Genomic DNA, 23,904 nt, shown 5'->3' with positions numbered 1-23,904 from the left:
TGCTTTATATTTCTGCTGTGCAAAGTAGTTTATGGTTGAGATTCTTGGTTTGGTAGCGTCAGGGATTTTAAGATTCTAACCTAGACCCAAGATCGTGGAAATTCAACATGGTATCAGAGGGTGTCTAGGCTACTTTGGAAGTCAAGTAAATCAGAATTGTGCGCAACGAAGTACAGTGTGAGAAGGAGTTGGTCACATTGTGAGTGAAGGGTTCACTACATTGTCGAAATTGCAGGCGGTATCCGATATGACGACAGGTTGGACGGTTGTCCAACTATAGTCCATGGAAGGAAAGGATCAAGTTGATCTTGCAAGTCAACAGGATCTGGGATTTTGCCGAGAAAGAGATCAAGAAGTTAACTGACCCTAAGGAGCTAGAAATATGGGAAGATTTGGATGCGAGGGCGAGACTGATCATCCTAGATGGTGTGAGGGATGTCCTAATACCTTATTTGTGCGGGAAGAACATTGCACATGAGATGTGGGTGTCTCTTCAAAATTTGTTCCAGAATAAGAACGAGAACCGGGTATTGGTATTGGAGGATAAGTTGAAGTCCACAAAGATGTTAAAGGGTGAAAGCGTGGCCTCGTATCTGACGAGATTGTCTCAGGTCAAAGATGAGCTTGCTGCCATCGGTGTGACTGTCTTAGATGGAGATATGGTAAGGATTGCCTTGAAAGGGTTCACTGAGGAATGGAAGCCCTTCATTAAATGGAATGTTTCCAGGGAGAAGCTGCTAGATTGGGATAGGCTGTGGGATGACTTCATTCAGGAAGAGTTGCGAGACGAGGATCTTCAGCCGAAGCAGAAAGCTTTAGATGATGACATGGCACTTGCATCACAAATGAAGGGTAAGCACAAGAAGGACTTGAGTAAAGTCAAGTGTTTCAATTGTGGCGAGATGGGTCATTTTTCGTTGAGATGTCCGATGAAGAAGAAGGGAAATGATGAGAAGAAGAAAGGAAAGCAGGCCTTCGGTGTTGCCGCTTCAGCAGAGATAGACGATCTCTCCAAGAGATTGGAAGAGGAGGATTTTGCTATGATTTCTCATTTCTTGCAAAGTACTATCAAAGGGGATGGATCGTACGTGGATAGTGGTGCGACAAAGCATATGAGAGGGTCATAGGATGTTTTTGAGACTTTAGCTAGATGGGACTTGAAGTTGCACATGTTGTTCGGCGACAATAGTTAGTTGGAGATTCGAGGATCGGGTGTGGTGCCATTTAGGATGGATACAGGACGTATGATGTGGGTCCAGGATGTACTGTTTGTACTAGGACTCGGGTATAATGTGCTCTCTGTCTCGATGATGGAGAAGAAGGGGTTTGAGGTCTTGTTCCAGGATGGAAAGGTAAGACTCAGGCCTAGAGGCTCTAAATCTGATGGGATTGTGCTTGGAGTCAGGAAGAATGGTCTCTACAGGTTGACGAGCAAGCTTGAGGATCATGGAAAGAAGCAGGGACAGGTGCAGGTTCCAGAGAAGCAGGAGCAAGTGCAGGTGCAGGTGCAGGCTTCAGAGGAATAGGTGCAGGTTCCCGAGAAGAAGGTACACTTTTCCGAGAAGGTCCAGGTTTCAGAGGCTCAGAGGGAGTCAAGTTCGAGAGAGAGTTTGTAGACTCAAAGGGAGACACTGCAACCCAAGAAGAGCGCATGGTTAGTGGTGAGCAAGGGTGCTTACACCTCTGGCAAGAAGGAATCATGGAAGGAATGGAAACTGTTACAGGAGAAGAAAAAGAAGCAGGAGGCTTCTAGCGATAGCGACACTTCCAAGAGAGGCATAATTCATGCTTCAGGGATTGATACTATTGTGAGCAATAGGAGCTGGGCAAGTGTTGCGAGTAGTGATGATGATGATGAAGTACTTCCAAGTCACGGAGGTACCTCCCTTTCTAAGAGGGAGTGTTGAATTTTGTAGCTTGGGAGGTACTCCAAGCCCGAGAGTTCAGGGTTTGGAGGGCAAAACACCACAAGGGCAGCTTGCGGGCTTAGAACCCAAGTATGGGGTTTTGGCACCCATTGTGTTTTGGGGCAAAACCATGATGGATTCATGACATATGATGGGTGAGGATGATAGTGCTCGGAAAGACGATTCCAATGCATCAAAAATCATCCGAATCTGAGTTGTCGTTTGGGAGAAATTGAATTTTGAAGTTGACATAATTATTATTGGATTTTTCAAGTAGGTCGACTTGAAGTAAAATCCAAAAGACATGTCTCTTCATGTGATTCGTTGGAGGCCTTAAAGGCTATAAATTAAGGACGGATTGGAGTCATTTGAAGCATCCATTTTGGTGCAATACACTCCAAGATAAGCTCTGAAATTTCGGTGGAGAAAGAGGAAGATCTAGTCGTCGCAAAGGGAGCATAAGGACCACATGGATTTCTTGTTTTGGAGGTCGAGGTACAACTGTGACTGAGCCACAGTGTTGTAGGTGACAGCGTGGCATTTGAGGGTTGTTTGGGCTTGTTTCAGGGTTGTATTTATTGCGGATTGCTGGGCAGTGGAGATCGAGGAGTAGGGGCATATGCTGGAGGTCTGTGGATTGGTTGGAGTAGTGTTTGAGGGGTGCTGGATTGCTAGAAGAGTGCTGTGTGGTAGGCTGCAGGCCATACCACAAAGGATAGCGAAGGTTGTTTTGAGGGCCAGTTCCAGCACTTAACCTCAGTGTGGAGGAGGAGTGCCCCTCCTAGCCAAGGCTGCAGTTTGTGAAGGTTGTTTGAGGGTTGTTCAGTGGTTGGTTAGTGGCTGTTGTAGCCTGCAAAGTGCCCTAACTAGGAAAAGAAGATAACAACAATACGATAACAGACCTGAAGCGTTGAGATGGAGGTGTAGTGGATCAAATATTGACTAGTCTTGGATCAGTTTGAGGAGAAGCTTGTGGGAGCCAATTTGGAGGCGAGATTGGGTAATCGTGAAGTCTTCATCGGTGCAGATTCCACAGTGACAGTATTGGGTGCCATAGGACTGTTGGAGGGTAGCAAGTTGGCTACCCAAAGTAGCCCTAGACGAGCTATCTTGAAGGAAGAAGAGTAGCTGAAGGTTGGGTGAAGATCGGTGCCGAAGTGCAACACTTTGATGGACGAAAGTTGTTGCTAGCCTAGCAGTTTGGAGCTTGGGAATTGGCCAACACAGAGAGAAGTTGATGAGCCCGTGTTCATTGTAGCAAACGTGACTTGCAACAGTGATAGGAGGCAACTCTCTTGGAGTCTCGATGTGTAGTGGCCTTGATGGACTAAGGCACTACTAGTGAGCAGTACGTGTGCGACGGACTGATAGGACAAGATACGACATAGAAGTGCAGTGTGGCCCTAATTCTTCGCACGTGTGAGAGGATTTCTTCATGAAATGGTGCTCGACTCCTTCTGTTTCCTTCGATTGAGTAGTTTCCTGCTTCGCTTGAGTAAGAGGCCTAATAGACACTCTTTCCTAGCCCAACCAATTCTCTTTGTATGACTACAATAGGAGGGATGTTATAATAGCAGAGAAAGCCTCCCTTCCTTTGCACGTGTGACTATAATAGACCTTAAGACAACCCTATAAAACTTGGTTTTCTTCCTTCCTTCTTCGCTGCACTAGATACACCTTTCTTCGTCCTTCTTATAACCTTTACTCGTCTTCCTTATTTGTTGATTTCAGAGATGAGATGATGGCTTTTTTGTGATGTCATATGACCCTTTATATAGGAGTCTGCCCCTCCTATTAGGTTGACTTGATGACTTGAGGCCGACTTGATCTCTATAATTCAATTGCTTCCTTTTATGATGCCTACATATGGAGGAGGTTTGTGACTTTGCTTGGAGGTATTTCTTGGACTCTAATACATAAATATACATGGTGTAGCATGCCCTTAAGGGTCTTCAATATTTATTTTGACTTTTTGACTACCCTATAGCACTTTGACATGTGCTAGACCTATGCAATGAGCAAGAAACTCATTTCTATAATTTACAAAAATAATATTTCTTTTTTTCACAAGTACAAAGATTAAAATTACATTTATGAAGACCGAACCTAGTTACACTTTCTTCAACATATATTGATGCATATGTTATAATGTGTGGACAAGTGTTTACATTGCAGATAACATCGTTACCAAACCAAACATGTGATGACAAAGCTCCAAGAACAATTAAGGCTCAATAAGATTCCATGATAGGGTAATAACCCTTGCCCTACTAGGAGGGGTGGAGGTGTTGCCCACCGTTATCCTCCAAAACCTACAGTCATGGGAGGACTGTGCAAGTCATGCTCCCCTAGACATGTGATGATGACTGGCAGATGTCTACTGGGAAATCAGGTCGATATAGTCGAGGTCGTTATCCTTAGGGTCTATGAATAGTTATGTCAGTATAACTGATGCCATGGCATATTCCAATAGAGGACGGATAGGATGGGAGCGAAAGAGATTAGGAAGGATAAGATGATTATAGAATAGCTTGGGAGCTCAACTGGGGCAGGGTATGACTATTAAAATTGTAAACCTATAAGTATTATAAACACCAATTTTATAGTGTCCTCACATTAAATTAGAATTTAACCTTAATACACAACCCTAACAGGAATATACTAATCACTAAATGATTACTGATATATGATACAAACCCTAACTTTGGGACGAAGTTTTTTGAAGGAGGGGTGTAGGTAATGACCCATTTCTAATATAGGGAGTGTTAGTTTTTTGGTAGCATCGGAAGTGCTCTAGCCTCGAAAATTGGTGGAGAGGCTAAGGCATATGAGTTCTAAAGAACCCAGAAACTGTTTGGTGAAATTCCACCCGGATTGTATTTTATTAAAATAATTAATATTTTTAATGGAATTCCTAAGCCTAAACTTAGGGAAGTTAAAATATTAATGGGTATTAATCAAAATATGGGTGAGAATGATCTAGAAGGCGGATCAAGTCATGTTTTAATCTTAGCCATTGATTAGAGACTTAATCTCGGCCATTGAAGACTCAACAGGAAAAGTATAAATTGGAGGCTTGGGGTTCATTTCGAAACACACAGAGAGATTGAGGAAATCGATTTTGTGAGATGAGAAGTTCTCAGGAGGAAAATCGATTGGGTAGATCTTGCAACTGAGGGGTAGAGAGAATCTGAGAGGACTTTTTGGAAAATACAAAATAGAGAGGCGGAGAGAGCTTGCAGAGAGGCAACACAGTAAGAGCTGATGCAAAAAAGTTGCCTGTCACGCAGAATCCAGAACTGCCGGAACAACCGAAACTGTTGGGAACCGCCGGAACAGCCGGGAGAGCTGACACAGAGGCAGCTCAGTAGCCGGGAGAACTGACGTAGAAAAGTTGCCTGTCACGCAGAATCCAGAACTGTCGGAACAACCTGAACTACCGAGAACTGTCGGAACAACCTGAACTACCGAGAACTGTCGGGAGAGTTGAAGCAGAGGGCAAAGAAGGTGACGTAGGGCTGATGCAGAGCCGACACAGAAACAGCCGGGGTTAGCCAGTCTTGTGCCGAATCAGCCAGAATTCTGTTGGGTGAAGTGAGGTAAAATTCACTCAGATTTTTTGCCAGTATTTTCTCTATAAAGGATTGCTAGCTGAGCATCCTAGATTTGTATTCAAATATTTCTCCTGCATAATAATGAACCCTCAGAACTACGGCACCGGTTTTCCTGCATTGGGTTTTTCTGGGGACTATTGTGTCAAAAAATAAGTGTATCCTATGTATCTTGTTCTTTGCTCTGTTTTCTGTTTCATGAGATCAAATATTTAATTAGTGTAGGCTGCAGAAGTAATTTGCTTCAGTATTCAGAAGAATAACTTGATGAATGTAATTTAAAAATCAAGTAGGTGAAGTAGATTCAAATTTGCTGCAGTAGGGGTTCCTTCGAGTCTAGGAATTTTCACATGGTATCGGAGCATTGATTTTGAAACAGAAAGAGCAGATCCAGTGCTGAGTAATGAGGCCGAAAGTTGCACTTGATAGCAATTCGAATCCCCTTGAAGGGATTGCGCAGTCCTTGCTGGGAAGCAGATCCGAGGAAATCTCTCTTTGAGTGAGATGACAAAGAGGTACGATTTCCAGTTCGAGAGTTTGCAGAGGCAGAGGGAGTGACACAGAGCCTCAATGTAGTGCTTGAAGGGCTCAGTTTCTGCCGAGGTAGAAATCCGCTGGAAAAGAACGAAGACAAGTAGAAGGGGCATTTTCTCCTCAGAGAACTTTCTGCCAGAAAATTCGAATTTCTCACATGCTGAGCAGTGCTAAGCAGTGACTAGAGGAGTCAGTTCGACAGTTGGGTAAGATGGCATTGCATGGGCTCAAAGATCAGTACAGGTTGGCAGGAGCTTCCAACTATGTATATGGAAGACTAGAATCATAGCTATTCTGGAGGAACATGATCTCGAGACCTACGTCAATAGTGTTTAGCTGTTCCTGCTAACAACGATCAAAAGAAGAAGTACAAGGCCGAGCAGGGGAAGACGAAGAGGCTCATTCTCGATGGGGTTCGAGATCATGTGGTCTCAGACTTAAAGGGTAAGGATACAACCCGAGAGATGTGGGAAGCCTTGTCTTCTATATATGAAGGCTCTTCCGAACAGCGGAAGATGTATCTGGAGCAGAAGTTGTAGTGGACTTTGATGTAGAAAGGAGAAGGGGTGAACCTCTATCTTCAGCGTCCTCAGGACACTAGAGACCAACTTATTGCAGTGGGGTCCACTCCTCAGCCAACTGCGATGGTGAGGATAGCCCTGAATGGAGTCTCAGATGAATGGGAAATTTTTGTCCAAAGCATATTGGGCAAAGAAAAACTACCTTCATGGGAGGAGATGTGGGCAGGTCTTCAGCAGGAGGAGTTAAGGAGGGACCTAGTGAAGGTCAACCTCAGTGGCAGTAGTGGGAGTGGCACAAAGACGAAGGAGGAGGAGGAAAACGTAGCTCTAGTATCGAAGGGACAACAGAAACAAAAGCAGAAGAAGGAAATTTCGAAGGTGAAATGTTTCAGATGTGGCGAGATGGGTCACTATGCATGTCAGTGTCCTTTGAAACAGAAGGATAAGGATGAGAAGCATGATCCAAAGGCTGCAGCCGCAAAGATAGATGAGGAAGAGTATGCCATGGGTGTCCACGCATCTCTAGGAGGGAGATGGGGCGATATTGAGCTGTAGTCTGGAGGACTACATGTGGGCAGGATCCTTGAGGAGTCCACCTCTTGGATCAATTCCTTGTTACGGGAGCCCAAGATTCAACAATAGCGAGATGGACTTAGTGTCAGATGATGCAGTGGAGTGTTTGGAGGACAAATGCAGTAGCTAGGGACTAGAGACTGATCAGTGCAGATCAAGGTTGGCAACAGTGCAGTTGGCGGAGTGTAGGAGTAAACAACAACGCAAAAGATTTAGAGGGTCAAAATCAACAACAATCAGATTCCAACATTCATTGTATTATGCTGAACACAGTTAAGTTCAGCTAATTTTGGATGTTTTTCAGTTGCTTGTCTCATCAACTGGGTTGCAGTATGGATGCAGTGTTAGCAGTGGCAGTGTCATGGGCAGCTATACAGTAGCATCAACAACACAGTGTTGGTGGCAGCAATAGTGCAAAAAGGAGGTGCTTCATAAACAGAGCAACAAGCAGGTGGACATTGTTGCTAGAGCATTTTCCTCGCTAAGAGGGAGTGTTAGTTTTTTGGTAGCATCGAAAGTGCTCTAGCATTGAAAATTGGTGGAAAGGCTAAGGCACATGAGTTCTAAAGAACCTAGAAACCTTTTGGTGAAATTCCACCCAGATTGTATTTTATTAAAATAATTAATATTTTTAATGGAGTTCCTAAGTCTAAACTTAGGGAAATTAAAATATTAATGGGTATTAATCAAAATATGGGTGAGAATGATCTATAAGGCAGATCAAGTCATGTTTTAATCTTAGCCGTTGATTAGAGACTTAATCTCGTCCATTGAAGACTCAACAGGAAAAATATAAAATGGAGGCTTGGGGTTCATTTGGAAACACATACAAAAAGATTTAGGAAATCGATTATATGAGGTGAGAAAGTCTCAGGAGGAAAATCGATTGGGGAGATCTTGAAGCTGGGCGATAGAGAGAATCCGGGAGGACTTTTCGGAAAATACAGAATAGAGAGGCGGAGAGAGCTTGCAGAGATGCAACACAGTAAGAGCTGACACAGAAAAGCTGCCTGTCACACAGAATCCAGAATTGCCGGAATAGCCGAAATTGCTAGGAACTGCCGGAACAGTTGGGAGAGTTGATGCAGAGGTAGCGCAGTAGCCAGGAGAGTTGACGCAGAAAAACTACCTGTCACGCAGAATCCAGAACTGCCGGGAATTGCCGAAATAGCCGGCAACCGCGAGAACAGCTGACGCAAAGGGTAGAGAAGGTGACACAGGGCTGAAGTAGAGACAACGCAGAAATAGCCGAGGTTAGCCAGTCTTGTGCCGGATCAGCCAGAATTTTGCCGGGTGAAGTGAGGTAAAACTGACTCAAATTTTCCGCCAGTATTTTCTCTGTAAGGATTGCTAGCTGAGCATCCTAGATTTGTATTCAGAGATTTCTCTTGCATAATAATAAACCCTCAAAACTGCTGCACCTATTTTCCCGCATTGGGCTTTTCCGGGGACTATTGTGTCCAAAAATAAGTGTGTCCTATGTATCTTATTCTTTGCTCTATTTTCTGTTTCATGAGTTCAAATATTTAATTAGTGTAGGCTGCAGATGTAATTTGCTTCAGTATTCAGGAGAATAACTTATGAATGTAATTTAAAAATCAAATAGGTGAAGTAGATTCATATTTGTTGCAATAGGGGTTCCTTCGACTCTAGGAATTTTCACAGGGAGCACAAGAATATTAGTATGCATACGATGCATGCATATGGTAGCTACATATGCATGTATCGCATGCACTGCACTAGTATATATATATATATATATATATATATTCTAAATTAACTATAAATGTTCAATATCACGACATATTCAATACCACGACACTCCATCAAATAGAAGTTACACCCTCACCCATCACCACACATATTTCTTACTGCGTCATAATTAATGAACAAATACCCTAAATAATTTCAATGATATAAATTTAAAGTATAAAGTAAATATGGTTATTAAAAATAAATGTAATATTTAAGTCAATTATAAATATAGTTATATATTTATATATCCCATAATATTAAATTATATTAATAAAATTATCAAAATGATAAATTTAATCAAAATAAAGTATATATTATAAACCAAAGGCATTTATATGAAATGAATAGAAATCCTAAAGGTAAACCTAATACACATGTCAATACCTTTAAACGAATATAGTCACACGTTACAAAGGGGTGAAGGTGTCACCGTGTAAATGAGCAGTGGGTTTGCTGGTAGAGAGATCGGTGATCGCCAATGAATGATATACAGAGACATAAGGGAAGCTTGTTTGAAAATAAAGAGAGGATTGTCTTGCCCTTTGGAAGATAGTGCAGGGAGGAGGAAATACAAAGAATCATGACGGAAAAAGAATTTTTAGGGTTTGTTCTTGGAGTTTTGGGCATGGGGGCCAAAGTGCTTCGATTTTGAAGTACTTTGGAACGGAGTACCGAGATTGTACCCGGTTTGATAGGGAGGTTTTGGTCAGTTTGGTAATGGGAGCAAATTGGGTGCTACAACAGCACGGGATCGACTTCAAACTCGGAAACCAAGTACGTATATGTGTTTTAAATTTGACAAATTCTATTTTAAAACATCAGCCTAAATTCTGGGCTTCCATATTGTTACAATTTGTTACTCCTTCGAAATTAGGGTCTCACAATACATAGGACAACTGTTGATGATGTGACTATGGTGGCTGCTCTATCTTCATAGAATATGCAATCTGACTTGTTGTAAGAATGCCTTCAAGAGGTGATGAGAATGCTTCGTTGGTTGTCACTTCAATACCTTGTGCTTTAGAAACTTCTTTGACTTGCAAATAAAAGTTCCCAAGACGATATCCAATACCCAAAGATAAAACAAAATTACCCCTTTTATGAAACTTACCTCTGCCTGCAATACACTTGTTAGTCCAAAACAATAAATATACAAGGCTTATAAATTACATGATAATATTACGTACCTGAAGTAAGCTTATATCGTGTGTACTGTGCTTATGATGTCTCTTGACTTGTCCACCAACTTTATAATCAACCTAGGACTGGATTGACTGTCGACCATGACAGACCTAAAGGATACTTTATGTTGATTTGGGGTAGCATCGGATGTGCTCTAGCCATGAAAAATGGTGGAGAGGTTAAAGCACATGAGATCTCCAAGACCCAGAAGTGTTTTGGGCAGATTCTACATGGTTTAGGAGATATTAAAATAATTAATATTTTTAATGGAGTTCCTAAGTATAAACTTTAGGAAAAATAAAATATTAATGGTTATTAATATAAAACTGGGTTAGAAGGTTCTAAATGACATGGATCAAGCCAAATCTAATCTTAGCCATTGATTAGAGATGTAATTTCGGTCATTGAAGGACCAACAGGAAAAGTATAAGAGGAGGCTTGAGGGTCAGTTGGAGAACACACCAGAGTGATAAGTTATTCAATTTTCTAGAGCGGGGTTTGCTAAGAAAAGTCGAATCAGTGATTAGTTACAGCAAGGGGCAGTGAGTACGAGACAAAGAGGCAGAGATAGTGCCAAGTGACTAACACAGAAGCAGAGAGAGGCAAACACTGAACCAGAGAGAGCCACGCAGAGCTAGAAGGGATTGCGCAGAGGCCAGAAGGGCATGCGCCATCCATGCAAAGGGCAGCAAGAGTGACGCAGAGCGCTGACGAAGAGGGTTCTGGGCTGACGCTGAGGCCAGGTGGGCTGACGCTGAGCTTCAGAGGTTGTTGGAGAGGGTTTCGTGGGGCAAATTTTCTAAATATTTGCTTCCGAATAGAGAGGTATTACTGCTGGATTATTTTCTCTATTGGGTGAGCCAGTTTGGCACCCAGTTGTACTCAAGGAAATACTGCATAATAAAATAACCCTCTGAATTGCTGCACCGATTTTCCCAAGTTGGGTTTTTCTGGGGACGAGTTGTCCAAAAATAACGGTGTCACTTGTGTGTTTGCTATTTCTTTCAGCTGTTGATCTGTAGATGGTTGAGATTGTATTGTGTTTATTTCGATATTTATATGTTTAAATAACTTGTTCATAATTAACAAGTAGGAGAAATAAACTAGATAATACAGATAAAATTTCTAATGGGTAATACTTAGAAATTTCAACATGGTATCAGAGGGTGGTTGCAGATCACAGGAGAGCTGAAGGCACCAGCTGAAGCAGAGCATTTGCAATAGAAACAATTGTCCCGAGTGATAGAAGCTGTTCCTAGCAGCTGTTGATAGGCAGCAGTGGGGAAAAATATTTGAATGAACTATGGCACAGGAAGATGGGACACATACACCATGGGGCTCTAAGAATTATCGGAAGAACCGTCACAGGAGTTCCAGAGTTGAGTACCAAACAAGACGATTTATGTAGAGGATGCGCACTAGGAAAGTACGCCAAAGCGGCTTATTCCAATTTCCAAAAGTAACAGTAGGGCTAAGAGTGTTCTGGGATTGATACACTCAGATATCTGCGGACCTATGTCCACAAAAGGTCTTAGTGGTGCCGAATACTTCGTCACCTTCATTGATGACCATTCCAGGAAGACTTGGATCTACTTTCAAAAAACCAAGGATGAGGTTTTTGATCGATTCAAAGAGTTTAAGGCTCTAGTTGAGACTTTGACAGGGAAGAGGGTAAAAGTGTTGCTCTCAGACAATGGCGGAGAATACATTGATAAGGACTTCACTGATTTCTGCGCAAGGGAAGGCATCAAAAGAGAATGGACAACTCCTTATAATCCAGAGCAAAATGGAGTAGCAGAGAGGAAGAACAGGACTATTGTTGAAGCAACAAGGGCAATGTTGTATGATCAGGATATGCCCAAATTTCTATGGGCAGAAGCATGCAGCACAACAGTATATGTCCAGAACATGACTCCTCACAGGGCATTTGGTAAGATTACTCCAGAGAGTGTCTTCACTAGTAAGAAGCCTGAGGTGAGTCATTTCAGAATATTTGGGAGTTTGGCATACTGCCATATCCCTGAAGAAAAGAGGAAGAAATTGGATCAAACTGCAAAAAAATGATATCTTGTGGGATATAGCGAGAATTCTAAGGCATATAGAGTCTATCTCCCGGGAAATAGGAAGATCTTAGTTCGACGGGATGTAAAGTTCATGAAGGACAAAGCTTTTAGGAAATCCTGAGAAATGCTTTCTGAAGAGTAGTCAAAGGATGATCCATTGGTCCAACCACTTCGACTAGCAGAAACCAGCACCAGTATTTCTCCAAAAGACAAAATTCCAGAGGTATCACAGTAGATGGACTCTCAGGGAGTGGAGGAGCAAATAGATCTACCCACTACTAGTGGTAGAAGGGGTCGGGAACTTCGACAAATACTAGGGGATGCCGAGGATTTCGTTGGAGCTCCTAGGAACGAGAAAAGGGAGCATAGATAGCCAGATAGTTACCAAGCCTTGGTGGCTTAGGTTGGAGAACCCTTTAGTTTTTAGGAGGTCGTTCAGCATCAAGTATGGGTAGATGCTATGGTGGAGAAATACAATTCCATAATGGTCAATGATGTCTAGGAAGTGGTACCTGTTGACCCTGCCGCCTACACCTACATACAAGTTAGTGAGAAAAGCCTTCCACCCCACAAGGTGTGGTTGGTGGCAGGGAACTCAGAGAAGGGGCTGTCACACTAATCCCGACTCTCTTCGTTTGAGCTATCTCCTAGGTTAGCTAAGGGGGGTGGTCCCTAATGAAAAGTTAATTTAAAAGATGTGATTTTCTAGGAGAGTTGTTAGAGTTAAATAGATTATTTCTTTAAGATTTATAAGCAAAATTGATATGAACAATAACCATAAATACATAAGATAAGCATGAAATACATAAACAACCAGTGCCTTCAAAGTATTGCTATTTAAGAAATGAAATTGTATTTGCTTAGAATGAAGTGAAATGCTTTCAAATGGAAAGTTAAAATAATCCTGAAAAGTGAAACAATAAATTATTAGCACAAGATATTATAAATGCTTTAAAGATGAATAAGTCTACAAATCAAAGCATGGAAACTATCTTGCTCAAAATGATACAAAAATGACTCAAATGTTAAACCAAGATGATAACATGCAATTAAGTTTGCAACCCAAAATAATAGTACTTGAAAGTGAAATCAACCATTTATGACAATAATTAAACCACAAGATGAGTCAATTTCCAAGTACAAGAAAAATTAAACTTGTTGCAAAATTAAAAGGAATTACAATGCTTGCATCCAAAGTGCCTCTTGAAATAAGATTTGCATGTGAGACTTTAAACCATCAAGATAGCAAAAAATTTAAGAACTTTGCAAACAAAGCAAATATGATGAAATGAGTTCTTGGTTTATTTTATTAATTAGTGCTAAAACAAAGTTACAATTGAACTTTAGTCCTCAGACCTCATCCTCGCCCAAATGTTTGGATCTCACAATGAAGAGTCAATAGAGGTAGAGGGTCTTTAAAAGTCTATTCAACCAACTTAAGTTGGAGGTAAGTTTTAATGAGGCTTGGGGCCTTCCTATACTAAAATGACTAGAGGAAGTGCAAATTGTGTTAATTCCCCAAATTAAACTAATGCTTCATGCATATGCTTCAAAGAGAAATAGTTTGCAAAACTTGAGAGTGTATGCATGTGGGAATTTAAATACAAGATTAGTAAAATTGTTCATTTGGAGTGAAATGTGTTGATTTTAAGCATGCATAACATGAGATTAAAAGCTAGAAAGCTAAAAAAAACTAAAAGCAAGATTAGGCCACCCACAAGAATCCCTCCTCTAAATGAGCAAGGAGGATGCCATGGGAAAAATCCCAAGCTCACTCCAACAATTTTTTTTTTTTTATCTTTTATTAGCGCTTAAAGCGGGTAAAAATGCCTCTAAGAGGGCAGCTCACAATACGAGAGAGATCTTTACAAAGACGGGACTCTAACAAAGCTAGACTCTCTCCCCAAAAATATAACAACAAAAACTTGAAGATGGAAAAAACTCTCCAAAAGAGATTCACAAGGCTCAAAAGGCCCATGGCCTAGATGAGTTTGCAACTCTCTCCCAAGTGCTTATGGCCTCCCTAGAAATTAGTGTTTGGACAGCGTGAGGGGGTCCTGCATACACACGAGTGAGTAGTTTTCCAAAGCTTCTTCTCAAGCTACTTGCTGCCTAATGCTCAAGCCTATGGGCTAGCTTTAGAAATGACTCTTGGATAAGAGATATAACTTTGAAAGAACTAGAACCAAAGAAGTGTTTTGAATTTTAAATGGATGATCAAGTAGTTATAGACTAAGAAAACTCCTTTTTGCTCTTCGTTGGATGGAAAACTTGGAACGAAAAAATCACTGAGTCTTGGATCGTTGTGACTCTAGGAGTGAGTTGATCTAATTGAGATTTATCCCACTTCCAGATGGATTCCTGCACCACAATACAAAAGATTTTTCGCACACACTTAAATACGTATTAGTTTGCACAAGATTAGAGCAATATAATGAATAAGATAAACCAAACATTCCTCCTAAAATGAATTGACAAGCTTATTCCTAGAATACTATTCTAAATCAATGATATGTGCAAGATAGCTTGCACACATCAATACAAGCAAGATGACAAGCATAAACTAATATTAATTCAACATGCAAAATAAATTAAACACAATAACAGTAGTAAGAAAGGACATCACCTCATAACGCTAAGATAACACCAGCCAGATATCCCCAAAGTCTTGATTATATTAAGAAAGTATGCAAGTACAAATGATAGAATTTCCTCAAGTCCAATAGCTTATTACATGATACAATATGAGAGCCCATAGCTCTATTATACAGAGAGTTGGGAGCAAATCCCAATGTAAAAGTGATTAAACAAGTGGCATGAGGTGACAATCCCAAAGAGAAATTCAAATTTGTTGAATGGAGCTCCAATGCCATGTGTAAAAATCGAATTCTGGCAAGTGGACATCATTTTCTTCTTCTCTTATGTGCCAAATTTGAATTTTATGATAGAATGACGAGTGTATATGGGTGGTAACCCATGTGGGGACAATTTCCCACAAAAATCTCCACCAAATATTCTCCCAAGTCCTCCCAAATGTGCATTAACTTCTCAAATTCGAATTTTCAAGTAAACAACTTTCTCCTTTAATGCCAAAAATTCAATTTTATTTGAGCACATGTCCTTTCCTTGATTTTAGGAGTCCACATCACCTTGGGACTTCACTTTAACTCCCCCATAATTTTCCACCTCATTTCCACAACATTTAGCATGTGTGGATATTTTTTTCTCCATTTATTTAATTTTTGGCTTTAATTAATTGCTAGATTTCCCACTAAACTTAGGAAAAGTGGGTTTTGAGGGTTCAAAACACATTTTTAACCCCTCAAACTGTGTCATAGTAGAAAGTTGAGGGTGAGAGGTGTAATTTTGATTACTCATACCCCATACAACTTTTCTAGACTACACTTATTACAATTTAAATACAATTTTATTTGCAATTTTTAACCTGTGGGAAATCTAAAAAATTAAAAAATGAGTACCTAGACATAACAAAATTCCACAAGTTTTTTTTGAGTGATCTAGTATGGTAATATACATCGACTCTAGACACTAAGATGTGTTAGGGGCTCAACCTTCAAACTGTCACCCCAACTTTGGGGTAAAATGTGAGTGAAAAAACCTCGAAAATTATCCGCCTTTGAAAAAGAAGGGATAATTAACTAGATAAAAAAACACTCCAAGGTGTATTCGTTTGTTGATCGATTCCCAACATCCTAGGCCTGTTGGGAAGTATTGCTAGAGCACATACGTCGCTAAGAGCGAGTGTTGATTTTGGATAGCATCGGATGTGCTCTAGCTTCGAAATTTTGTGGAGGGGCTAGAACACATGAGATCTCCAAGACCCAGAAATCGTTTGGAGAAATTCCACCCGGATTGTATTTTATTAAAATAATTAATATTTTTAATGGGGTTCCTAAGTCTAAACTTAGGAAAATAAAAATATTAATGGGTATTAATGAAAATATGGGTGAGAAGCTTTTAAGGGACGAGGATTAAGTCTAATTTAATCTTAGCCGTTGATTAGGGACTTAATCTCGGTTGTTGATTCATCAACAGGAAAAGTATAAGAGAAGACTTGAGAGTCATTTGGAGACACACCGGGCAAATACTTAGTAACCCGAGGGAAATCGATTCTCAAGGAGAAGGAGTTCGATTTCAGAGGGAGAGTTGCAGGGTGAAGGAAGAGGAGGGTATCAGCATCAGTCAGAGACTGAGGAGGAGGTGACCCAGAGCATCAGAGGGAAGATCAGAGGGACAATGCAGCAAGGGACGCAGTCCTAACGCAGGCCTCACGCAGAAGTGACGCAGTGAAGGCTGGAGTGTCTCCGGGGTGTCAAAATTTCTCTTGAGAAAGGAGAAAACTTGTCTCAGGTGTTTCTCTCAGAGGTGTCTCTATATTCTATAAAATCGTTCCTTGTAAAGAGATTGTTGCTGAAGAATAATAAATAAACCCTCATTTGCTGCACTGGTTTTCCCGCATTGGGTTTTTCCGGGGACTATTGTCCAAAATTAACTGTGTTGATGCGATTGATTCTTGTGCTTGTATATCATTGTTATTTTCTCTATGCTATTATGTGACAACAACAGTAGAATTTATTTTGATGTTTACTGAAGGGTTTTTTTAAATAACTTATTGTGGAAAAGAAGTAGGAGAAATAAATCAGTTACTGCAGTAGAATTTCGTGTTAGAAATTTTCACATCTCGTCAGCTGCTATCTGGGAAACTGATACTCTTAGCCTCCGGACCCTCTGCCCAACATCTGGCTCAAAATTTCTACTTCTCCCCAGCACAATGGAAATCTCCCCAAGAGGGCTTTGCGCTGCCTCTCTGTGACAATCATTGCCTCTCAGCAATGTACTCACCGGAGCTGCAAAAGCTTCCTCCGGCCTCACTATCTCTGCCCCTCTCTCACTGTTTCGATCTCACTGAATCACCTATGACGACTGAATGCTGCGAATCTGGAGATCGATTTCCCAGCAAAATCGAATGCTCAATTGATTTGGTGTGTCTTCTCCAAGCCCCATTGACTTCTTCTTATAATCCATGATGAGACTTCAACAACCACGATTAAATCTTAATCGATGGCTAGGATTAACTCGAAATCGAGCAATGTACTTTTCTAGAACATTCTCACCATGACTTAATTAATTTTGATTAATTAATCATACTTCCTAAGTTTAGACTTAAGAAACATTAAAAACATGTCTAATAAATCTAATTAAGTCGTCTCTAGGTGGAATTTCCAAAAACGATTTATGGGTATTGGAGAATACATGTAGTCTAGCCTCTCCACCAAATCGATGCTACAAAAACTAACAATATGACCATTGACCAGGGAACCCAAACCTAGAACTTAGGGTTTTCAACCATCCAACAGTGGAACTTCCAACTTGATGTAATCCAGACAAATATAAGAAGCGTTCATTAACTGTTTGACATCAATGACAGGTGTTTTAGTCAAAGTCAAACCCCAAGGTTGACATCAATGATAACACCATCCAACAAACCCCCTAGCCTCTCCATGTCATCAAATCATCCCAGTGCTGTTTCAAGTGCAAATCAGTCTCCAAATCATGTAAGAATCAGCTCATAAGGTGACAAATAAGGACAACATTCAATAATCCTCCACATGGCATGTTAAGAGGATGTCCAAGTGTGCCAAATAGCCCCAACAATGCTTCTGGAGGTGTGACCAATGCCCGAATATATGTGTAGTGTCTTGAACAGTGTGAACTGCCTTGGGAAACTTGAAAGTACCCAGAAGTTAGAATGCAACCAGACTATAAAAGAAGGCTATGCCATACCAAAAACCACTCTATTCATCAAAAAATTTACTAGAAGTACCCCTGCTGAAGGAAGGGTAGCAGGTTACACTCCTATCTAGAAAGTGGGCAGCAAGTCTTGGTGGTAGTATTCAGATGGATCTTTATACAGGGAGCTGCCTATGAGGTATCATGTTGGAGATCCCAAGTACTTGATGAATGAATTGATTTGCAAGGTGATGTAAAAGAAGGTCATTAATAAACAAGATGGTCTAAAAGAAGGCCATTAATCAACAAGGTGATGTAAAACTGAAAATGGATTCCATTCTTCTTACCCTGATGCATAGCTTGCAAAACCTTTGGAGAATCCTCACACGTCTTTTATGTGGAGGCTTCTAGGATATAGGTATGTCACTAAATTGATTTCTCTCCAAAAATGGCAAGTAGATGATGTGTGTGCCCACCAAGCACTCTCATAAGCTGTAAAAATGGATCCGGTCCCTGAAATTTTGAATTGCTCAGAATGGATTGAAACTTGGCATCGCTGTTGTATGCCATACTGTTATCCTAAAATCTAGTTAGCTGGCCAAAAATAACAGTGCGAAAAATAGACCAAATTTCAGAGTCTCAGAATCAGTAGAAACTCGAACCATATGCAAATTTCAATACTATGTCCTCAAAAATGTGATTATCCTGTTAATCGGACTAAAAATGTGACTCTTCTATCACTTTTTATAAAAATAATTTTTCTAAAAATAGGAACCTCTCTGATTTGCCTCAAATTAGAACAAAATGCCTTAAAATGTATCTAGAACTATGATCAAATTCGGAAAAAGGTAACTTTTAAGAAACACAAAAATCAAGTCTGATGATTCCCTTAAGGGTTTTCAGTCTTGACTCTCCCATACATGCTCTAAATGTTGCAACAACTTTGCAACTACGGGGCACATACTGCTATGGAAAACCTATGTGACTGCTACCTATGATGTGTCCTCTAGATGTCCTTGTTTATAAATTACCTGCTCAAGAATCTGTCCTACCATCAATCCCTGACTAATAAAAAGAACCTATGGCCATGTGCCAAGTCTGAAAGGTACTCGTGAATCTTTGATGCCAAATGATGTATCAACCAACTAGTACATCCTCTAATGTACAATGAACTTTGATAAGAACTGCAATTGGATTTTAAAGAAAACCAATTTCGGTGCTAACAATGTTCATTAGTTATTTGCTCTTTTTTCTTTTCCTACATTAAAACTAGTGTGGTGGAAATTATCGGATTTTACTGGTCTTAAGTTATAAGCAAGAGATTTGACTTGTACCAACTTGAAGAAGTTCATTACAGTATCTTTTTGGCCTTTTTTATTAATTTATTAATTGATGACTATTATCTATGAAATGCATATCTTATGTTGACAGTGATATTTTTGGATTTGAAGATACACATCCTAGGTTAACCCATAGGAGGCTTTGGTGTATGAACACAACAGATAGCGCAAGTGGATCTTCATGGTGTAAAAAGCAAAGTCGAGTTTATAACAAAAGTCGAACAAGCTGTGAATGGTAAATTATGCTTATGTGCTATAGTGGTTCATTTTGTTTGGATGTGTACCCTTGTATATTTGTTAGATTTTTATATGTTTTCACATTTACTCTAAACATAAGCAAAGCTTGAGAAAATTATTTGATTTCTTGAAATTTTAAATTACTAAAGAAACTAAACGCCATTTATGCCAAATGTTAAACATCCTCATGGCTATCTTGACCTCTATGTGTTAAGTTCCTACATCAACTTCCTTATTTAGATACTTCATTTATTAATGCATGAGGCCACTTTCACATAAGAAGGCCCGTTGAATAGTTAGTTAATAGTCATTGTAAAAGGGCCCTATTTGTTAGTAAGGCCTATTGCCACACAATCTAACAAGGGTCTTAGGAGGGAGGGTACCTAAAGGACAACTACTAGACCAAATGACAACAATGGGACAAAGACCCACTGTCACCTCATTCAGTGTCCCCTGCTCTTTACGGATTTTCACTGATGGGAGGAGTCCTAGTATGAGGGAAATCACTTGAATGGTAAGATCAATGGCAAGGTATGATGTGATTTCCAAGGCCCATTCAAAGGAGAGGCTCAAATAATGGCTCAATGCTTCAAGAAGAAGCTAATGGCTCTCCAAGAAAGGCCTATGAGGAGACCTAGGCCTAGGGCTAGTGATATTCAACAATGATGAGAATTCCTAAGGTCAAGGTTCCTAAGATGAATAGGACCTCTCAAGAAGCCTTGAATGATGCTTATATGCCTTTAAATAGACTTTCGCTATCCTTGAGAAGCCTAGAGTGGGACCACACGAGACTTAGGGTTTATGCATAATCTCGGGAGAAGACTCTTCAAAGTGATCTCTAGGTCAAGGTGGGATAGGAGAAAGGGTTTTGAATGATTTATTCCACCGAATACTAATCCCATACAACCCTCAAAGAAGTCCCCAAGGCGAGAGAGAAAGACCTAGGTTTTCCCTCTTAGAGTAGCACCTAGGGCAAGAGATTTTATGGATGAAACTCGGGTGGATGCCCACCAAACTTGGAGAATGGGTAGCCTAGACCCTAAGCTTGATGTTTGGATCCTCAAACTCCCGAAAAATCACATCCCTAAAATTTCAATGCAAGCCCTAAATTTCCACCCTACCTTTAGGGCACTGAAATTAAAGAGGAGAAAAGGAGGAAAGAGAGGTTGATGACCAAACCTCTTGGATCAGTGCCTAGTCCTTTGGGCTATGGAGTTCTAGATGCGTTAAATTGGCGAAATTTGTCCTTAAGGAGGTCAAAAGTTGATGCCCTAGATACCAACCTTCAATAATTACCTACTATTAGAATATGGAGTTTCATGAAGAAAAATCTCCCACCCAATTCTAGGATCCAACCTGAATACTCAATCAATCAGATTTAGTAGATGCATGTAGAAAACTTCTACAACCAACCAAATATACATTCAAGAGATGACAAAAGACAACAATTAAATGATGCAAAGGAGTTGTTTCAAACGGACTATTCAATTAGCTAGTCTCCATAATGATGATAACGTGGTAGTGTGTTGAAGAAAGTGTAACTAGGTCCAGTCTTCATAATGACATGATCTTTGTAAATGATGAAATAAAAGAAATAAATTATTTTTGTATGCCTTGTTGCATGGGTTTCATGAGCAAGAGATGTATTTATGAGTGGCTCCCATTGAGAGCCTTAGGATTTATTATTGAGTCAAAGAGTCAATGTCATGAAGAGCTCTTCTTGAGCATATGTAAAATATATATGAGTTAACCTAGTGTCTAGAAAAGCCCTCCAAAAAGACAAGCACAATCCTCTTAATGTCGGCCTGCAAAAGGAATTAAATACACTCATGTCGGCTCACCTGAAATGACACACCTCTTCATTGGTTCATGTCGGCTAAATATGGAGGAAAAACCACTATATATACCCAGCTAGGGTCTGCGCAAAAGGGAAGGTTCAAGATCTCGGCATACCTCTGAAATCTCGGTGGTAATTACAGTGAAATCTTCGCATATGTCCCTGCAATCTCGGATGGCAAAATAGTAAGTCACTTCGGATGGGTACAACAGAGAAAGTTTGAGATTTTCGGATGGGTACAGGCCTGAGATCTTCGCATATACACCTCTGAAATTTCAGATGGAAAAAACAGTGAGACACTTTCGGATGGGTACCACAGAGGTATAGTCTTGGCATAATTGTGACAAGAATGATCTCAGTGTAGGGAGAGAACACTTTGTCTCGGCATACCTCCAGATGTAGTCAAGATCTCAATTATGATCTCGGTATAGCACACACAGTCTTGACATACTTCAAGGTGCAGTCATGATCTTAGCATAGTTATGATCTCGATCTTGAAGGAGACATAGTCACAAGGTGAAGATCTCAGTGAAGGAGCAACAATGGTGCAACAACAATGATCTAGTTGTTATGATGAAGACCTCAGTGAAGGTGCAACAATGGTGTTGCAACAGTAATGAAGATTTCGGTGGTGCAGTAGTGATGGCCTCAGTGGTGCAACAATGATGATGATCTCAACAGTGACAACACTTTGTCTCTGCATACCTCCAGATGTAGTCAAGATCTCAATTATGATCTCGGTATAGCACACACCGTCTTGACATACTTCAAGGTGCAGTGATGATCTTAGCATAGTTATGATCTCGATCTTGAAGGAGACATAGTCACAAGGTGAAGACGTCAGTGAAGGAGCAACCATGGTGCAACAACAATGATCTAGTTGTTATGATGAAGACCTCAGTGAAGATGCAACAATTGTGTTGCCACAGTAATGAAGATTTCGGTGGTGCAGTAGTGATGGCCTCAGTGGTGCAACAATGATGATGATCTCAACAGTGACAAAGAAGAGGATTGGTGTCTTGGTCTTAGAGTGGCTAAATAGGTCAACGGTCTTGGTCTTGGTATTCGTCAATTGGAATCTCTATAAGAAGAATTTTGTGTAGGTTTTCCTCTCAAAAAGTGAGAGATTTTGGCCTTGGCAGAAAGCCAACATCTTGTGTTCTTCTCTCTTTTGTTTTTGGTAGCTATTTGATGAACTAAAGAAGATACACTCTAATAATAACAAGTGAAGATTGTGCTAAGAAGAAAAAGTTAAAATACCTCACAAATAGTTATCATGGAGAGAAGAACCTTATTAAACTTAATTTGCCCTAGATTCTTCAACACAGTGGGCTGTCAGGGAGGTTGATACTCAACCTAGCCTTGCCCTAGCTCCTATGTTACCTTGAACATATGCAAAAACAGATTATGAAATCACAGGGAAATACATACATGAGAAATAAATTCTGTCATGAAACTAAAGCTAGAATACTTCAATTAAAATTTTTGCAATAGAAGTATTTACAAAAATAACAGGGTTTTGGCATCAAAAGCCAACCCCTTTACAATGAAAATCAAATAATAAATAGAGCATTACATCAAGCTAATTGTGTCTAGCTTTCTGGAATAAAAATCTGAACAATATACTAAAAATAAAAATAATCTCTGAAAAACAACAAGGAATTTGGAGCTATTTGCAAGTCTTTCGACTTGAAATCTTGAGCTGCTTAAACTATTTGCTAGAAAATTGCACTTTGATCCTCAGTTTGTTGATTTTCTGCTGCTAGGTGTTTTTTGAGTGCTAATATCTCTGCCTCTAAATCTAAATAAGAATGACTGCTGATCTTCCTCCTTATTTAGATGCTAAAATTATGTCCATTATTTAGTTGATTGATCCTTTTTATAAAATTGATTAATCCCTTGTCTTTTGATAAAATCCTTTGATAATTCAATTGATTATCTTTCAGGTGCTTAATCATTCTCGCAAAGTTTTGGAGATGATTTGGAAATCATTGATTTTTTGTCACTCTTTAGTTTTCAAAAACATTAATTTTAAGTTTTTGGGAATAAGATATTTTAATAAAAACATTTCCCAAAAATCTATAAAATTATATTTCCATATTTCCATAAAAATAATTCTTGCCCGTGGTTTTGAAAAACCATGTTTTCAATAGAAAGCCATGTCTTGTTCTGACCTGGAAAACTGTTCTTTTCTGTTAGGATATTTCGACACATAGGAAATAGTTAAGTACAACTTGGTCTAGTATAGAGTTAGGTAAAGTGTGTTTCTTTACTATGTACATTTTGTAACTTACAATCCGACGGTCACGATATGTAGTGATCCGACGGTTCATTCTCTCCTCGGTATTACCGACACTTGATTCGTGGCTTAACACCTGATTGGTCCATTAAAGCGCATGGAGGGTCATTTGTAGGGTAATCCGTCTATGAGAGAAGCATATGTAAATTTTCATTCTTTTATTAATAAATTGCCTGAAGTGGCCGCGTTGGCTCAGGCCGTGGACTATTTCCCTCTTTGAGGGTTTTAACCACGTCAAAATACTGGTGTATTGATCTGTGATCTGTTTGTGAGCGGTGTCCTTTGGTGTTCTGT

At 40.0% G+C, this 23,904-nt stretch overlaps 1 protein-coding gene across 4 annotated transcripts in view; it reads left to right on the top strand.

Moving 5' to 3' along the window:
* Positions 1 to 23,904, top strand: part of LAF3 (Amidohydrolase family) — a 320,467-nt gene that overhangs the window by 12,686 nt on the left and 283,877 nt on the right. For all 4 annotated transcript variants that reach the window (XM_089431667.1, XM_089431665.1, XM_089431666.1 and 1 more), the window contains exon 4: positions 19,400 to 19,472. In XM_089431667.1, the coding sequence (XP_089287793.1) occupies positions 19,400 to 19,472 (73 nt within the window). The remainder of the gene's footprint in view (positions 1 to 19,399; positions 19,473 to 23,904) is intronic.

This window comes from Pinus tabuliformis, chromosome 5_1 (assembly GCF_031772625.1).
Source record: "Pinus tabuliformis cultivar Carrire ecotype Pingquan chromosome 5_1, CPIR1, whole genome shotgun sequence".
Classification (NCBI taxonomy): domain Eukaryota; kingdom Viridiplantae; phylum Streptophyta; class Pinopsida; order Pinales; family Pinaceae; genus Pinus; species Pinus tabuliformis.
This window is presented reverse-complemented; position numbering and strand designations above follow the sequence as displayed.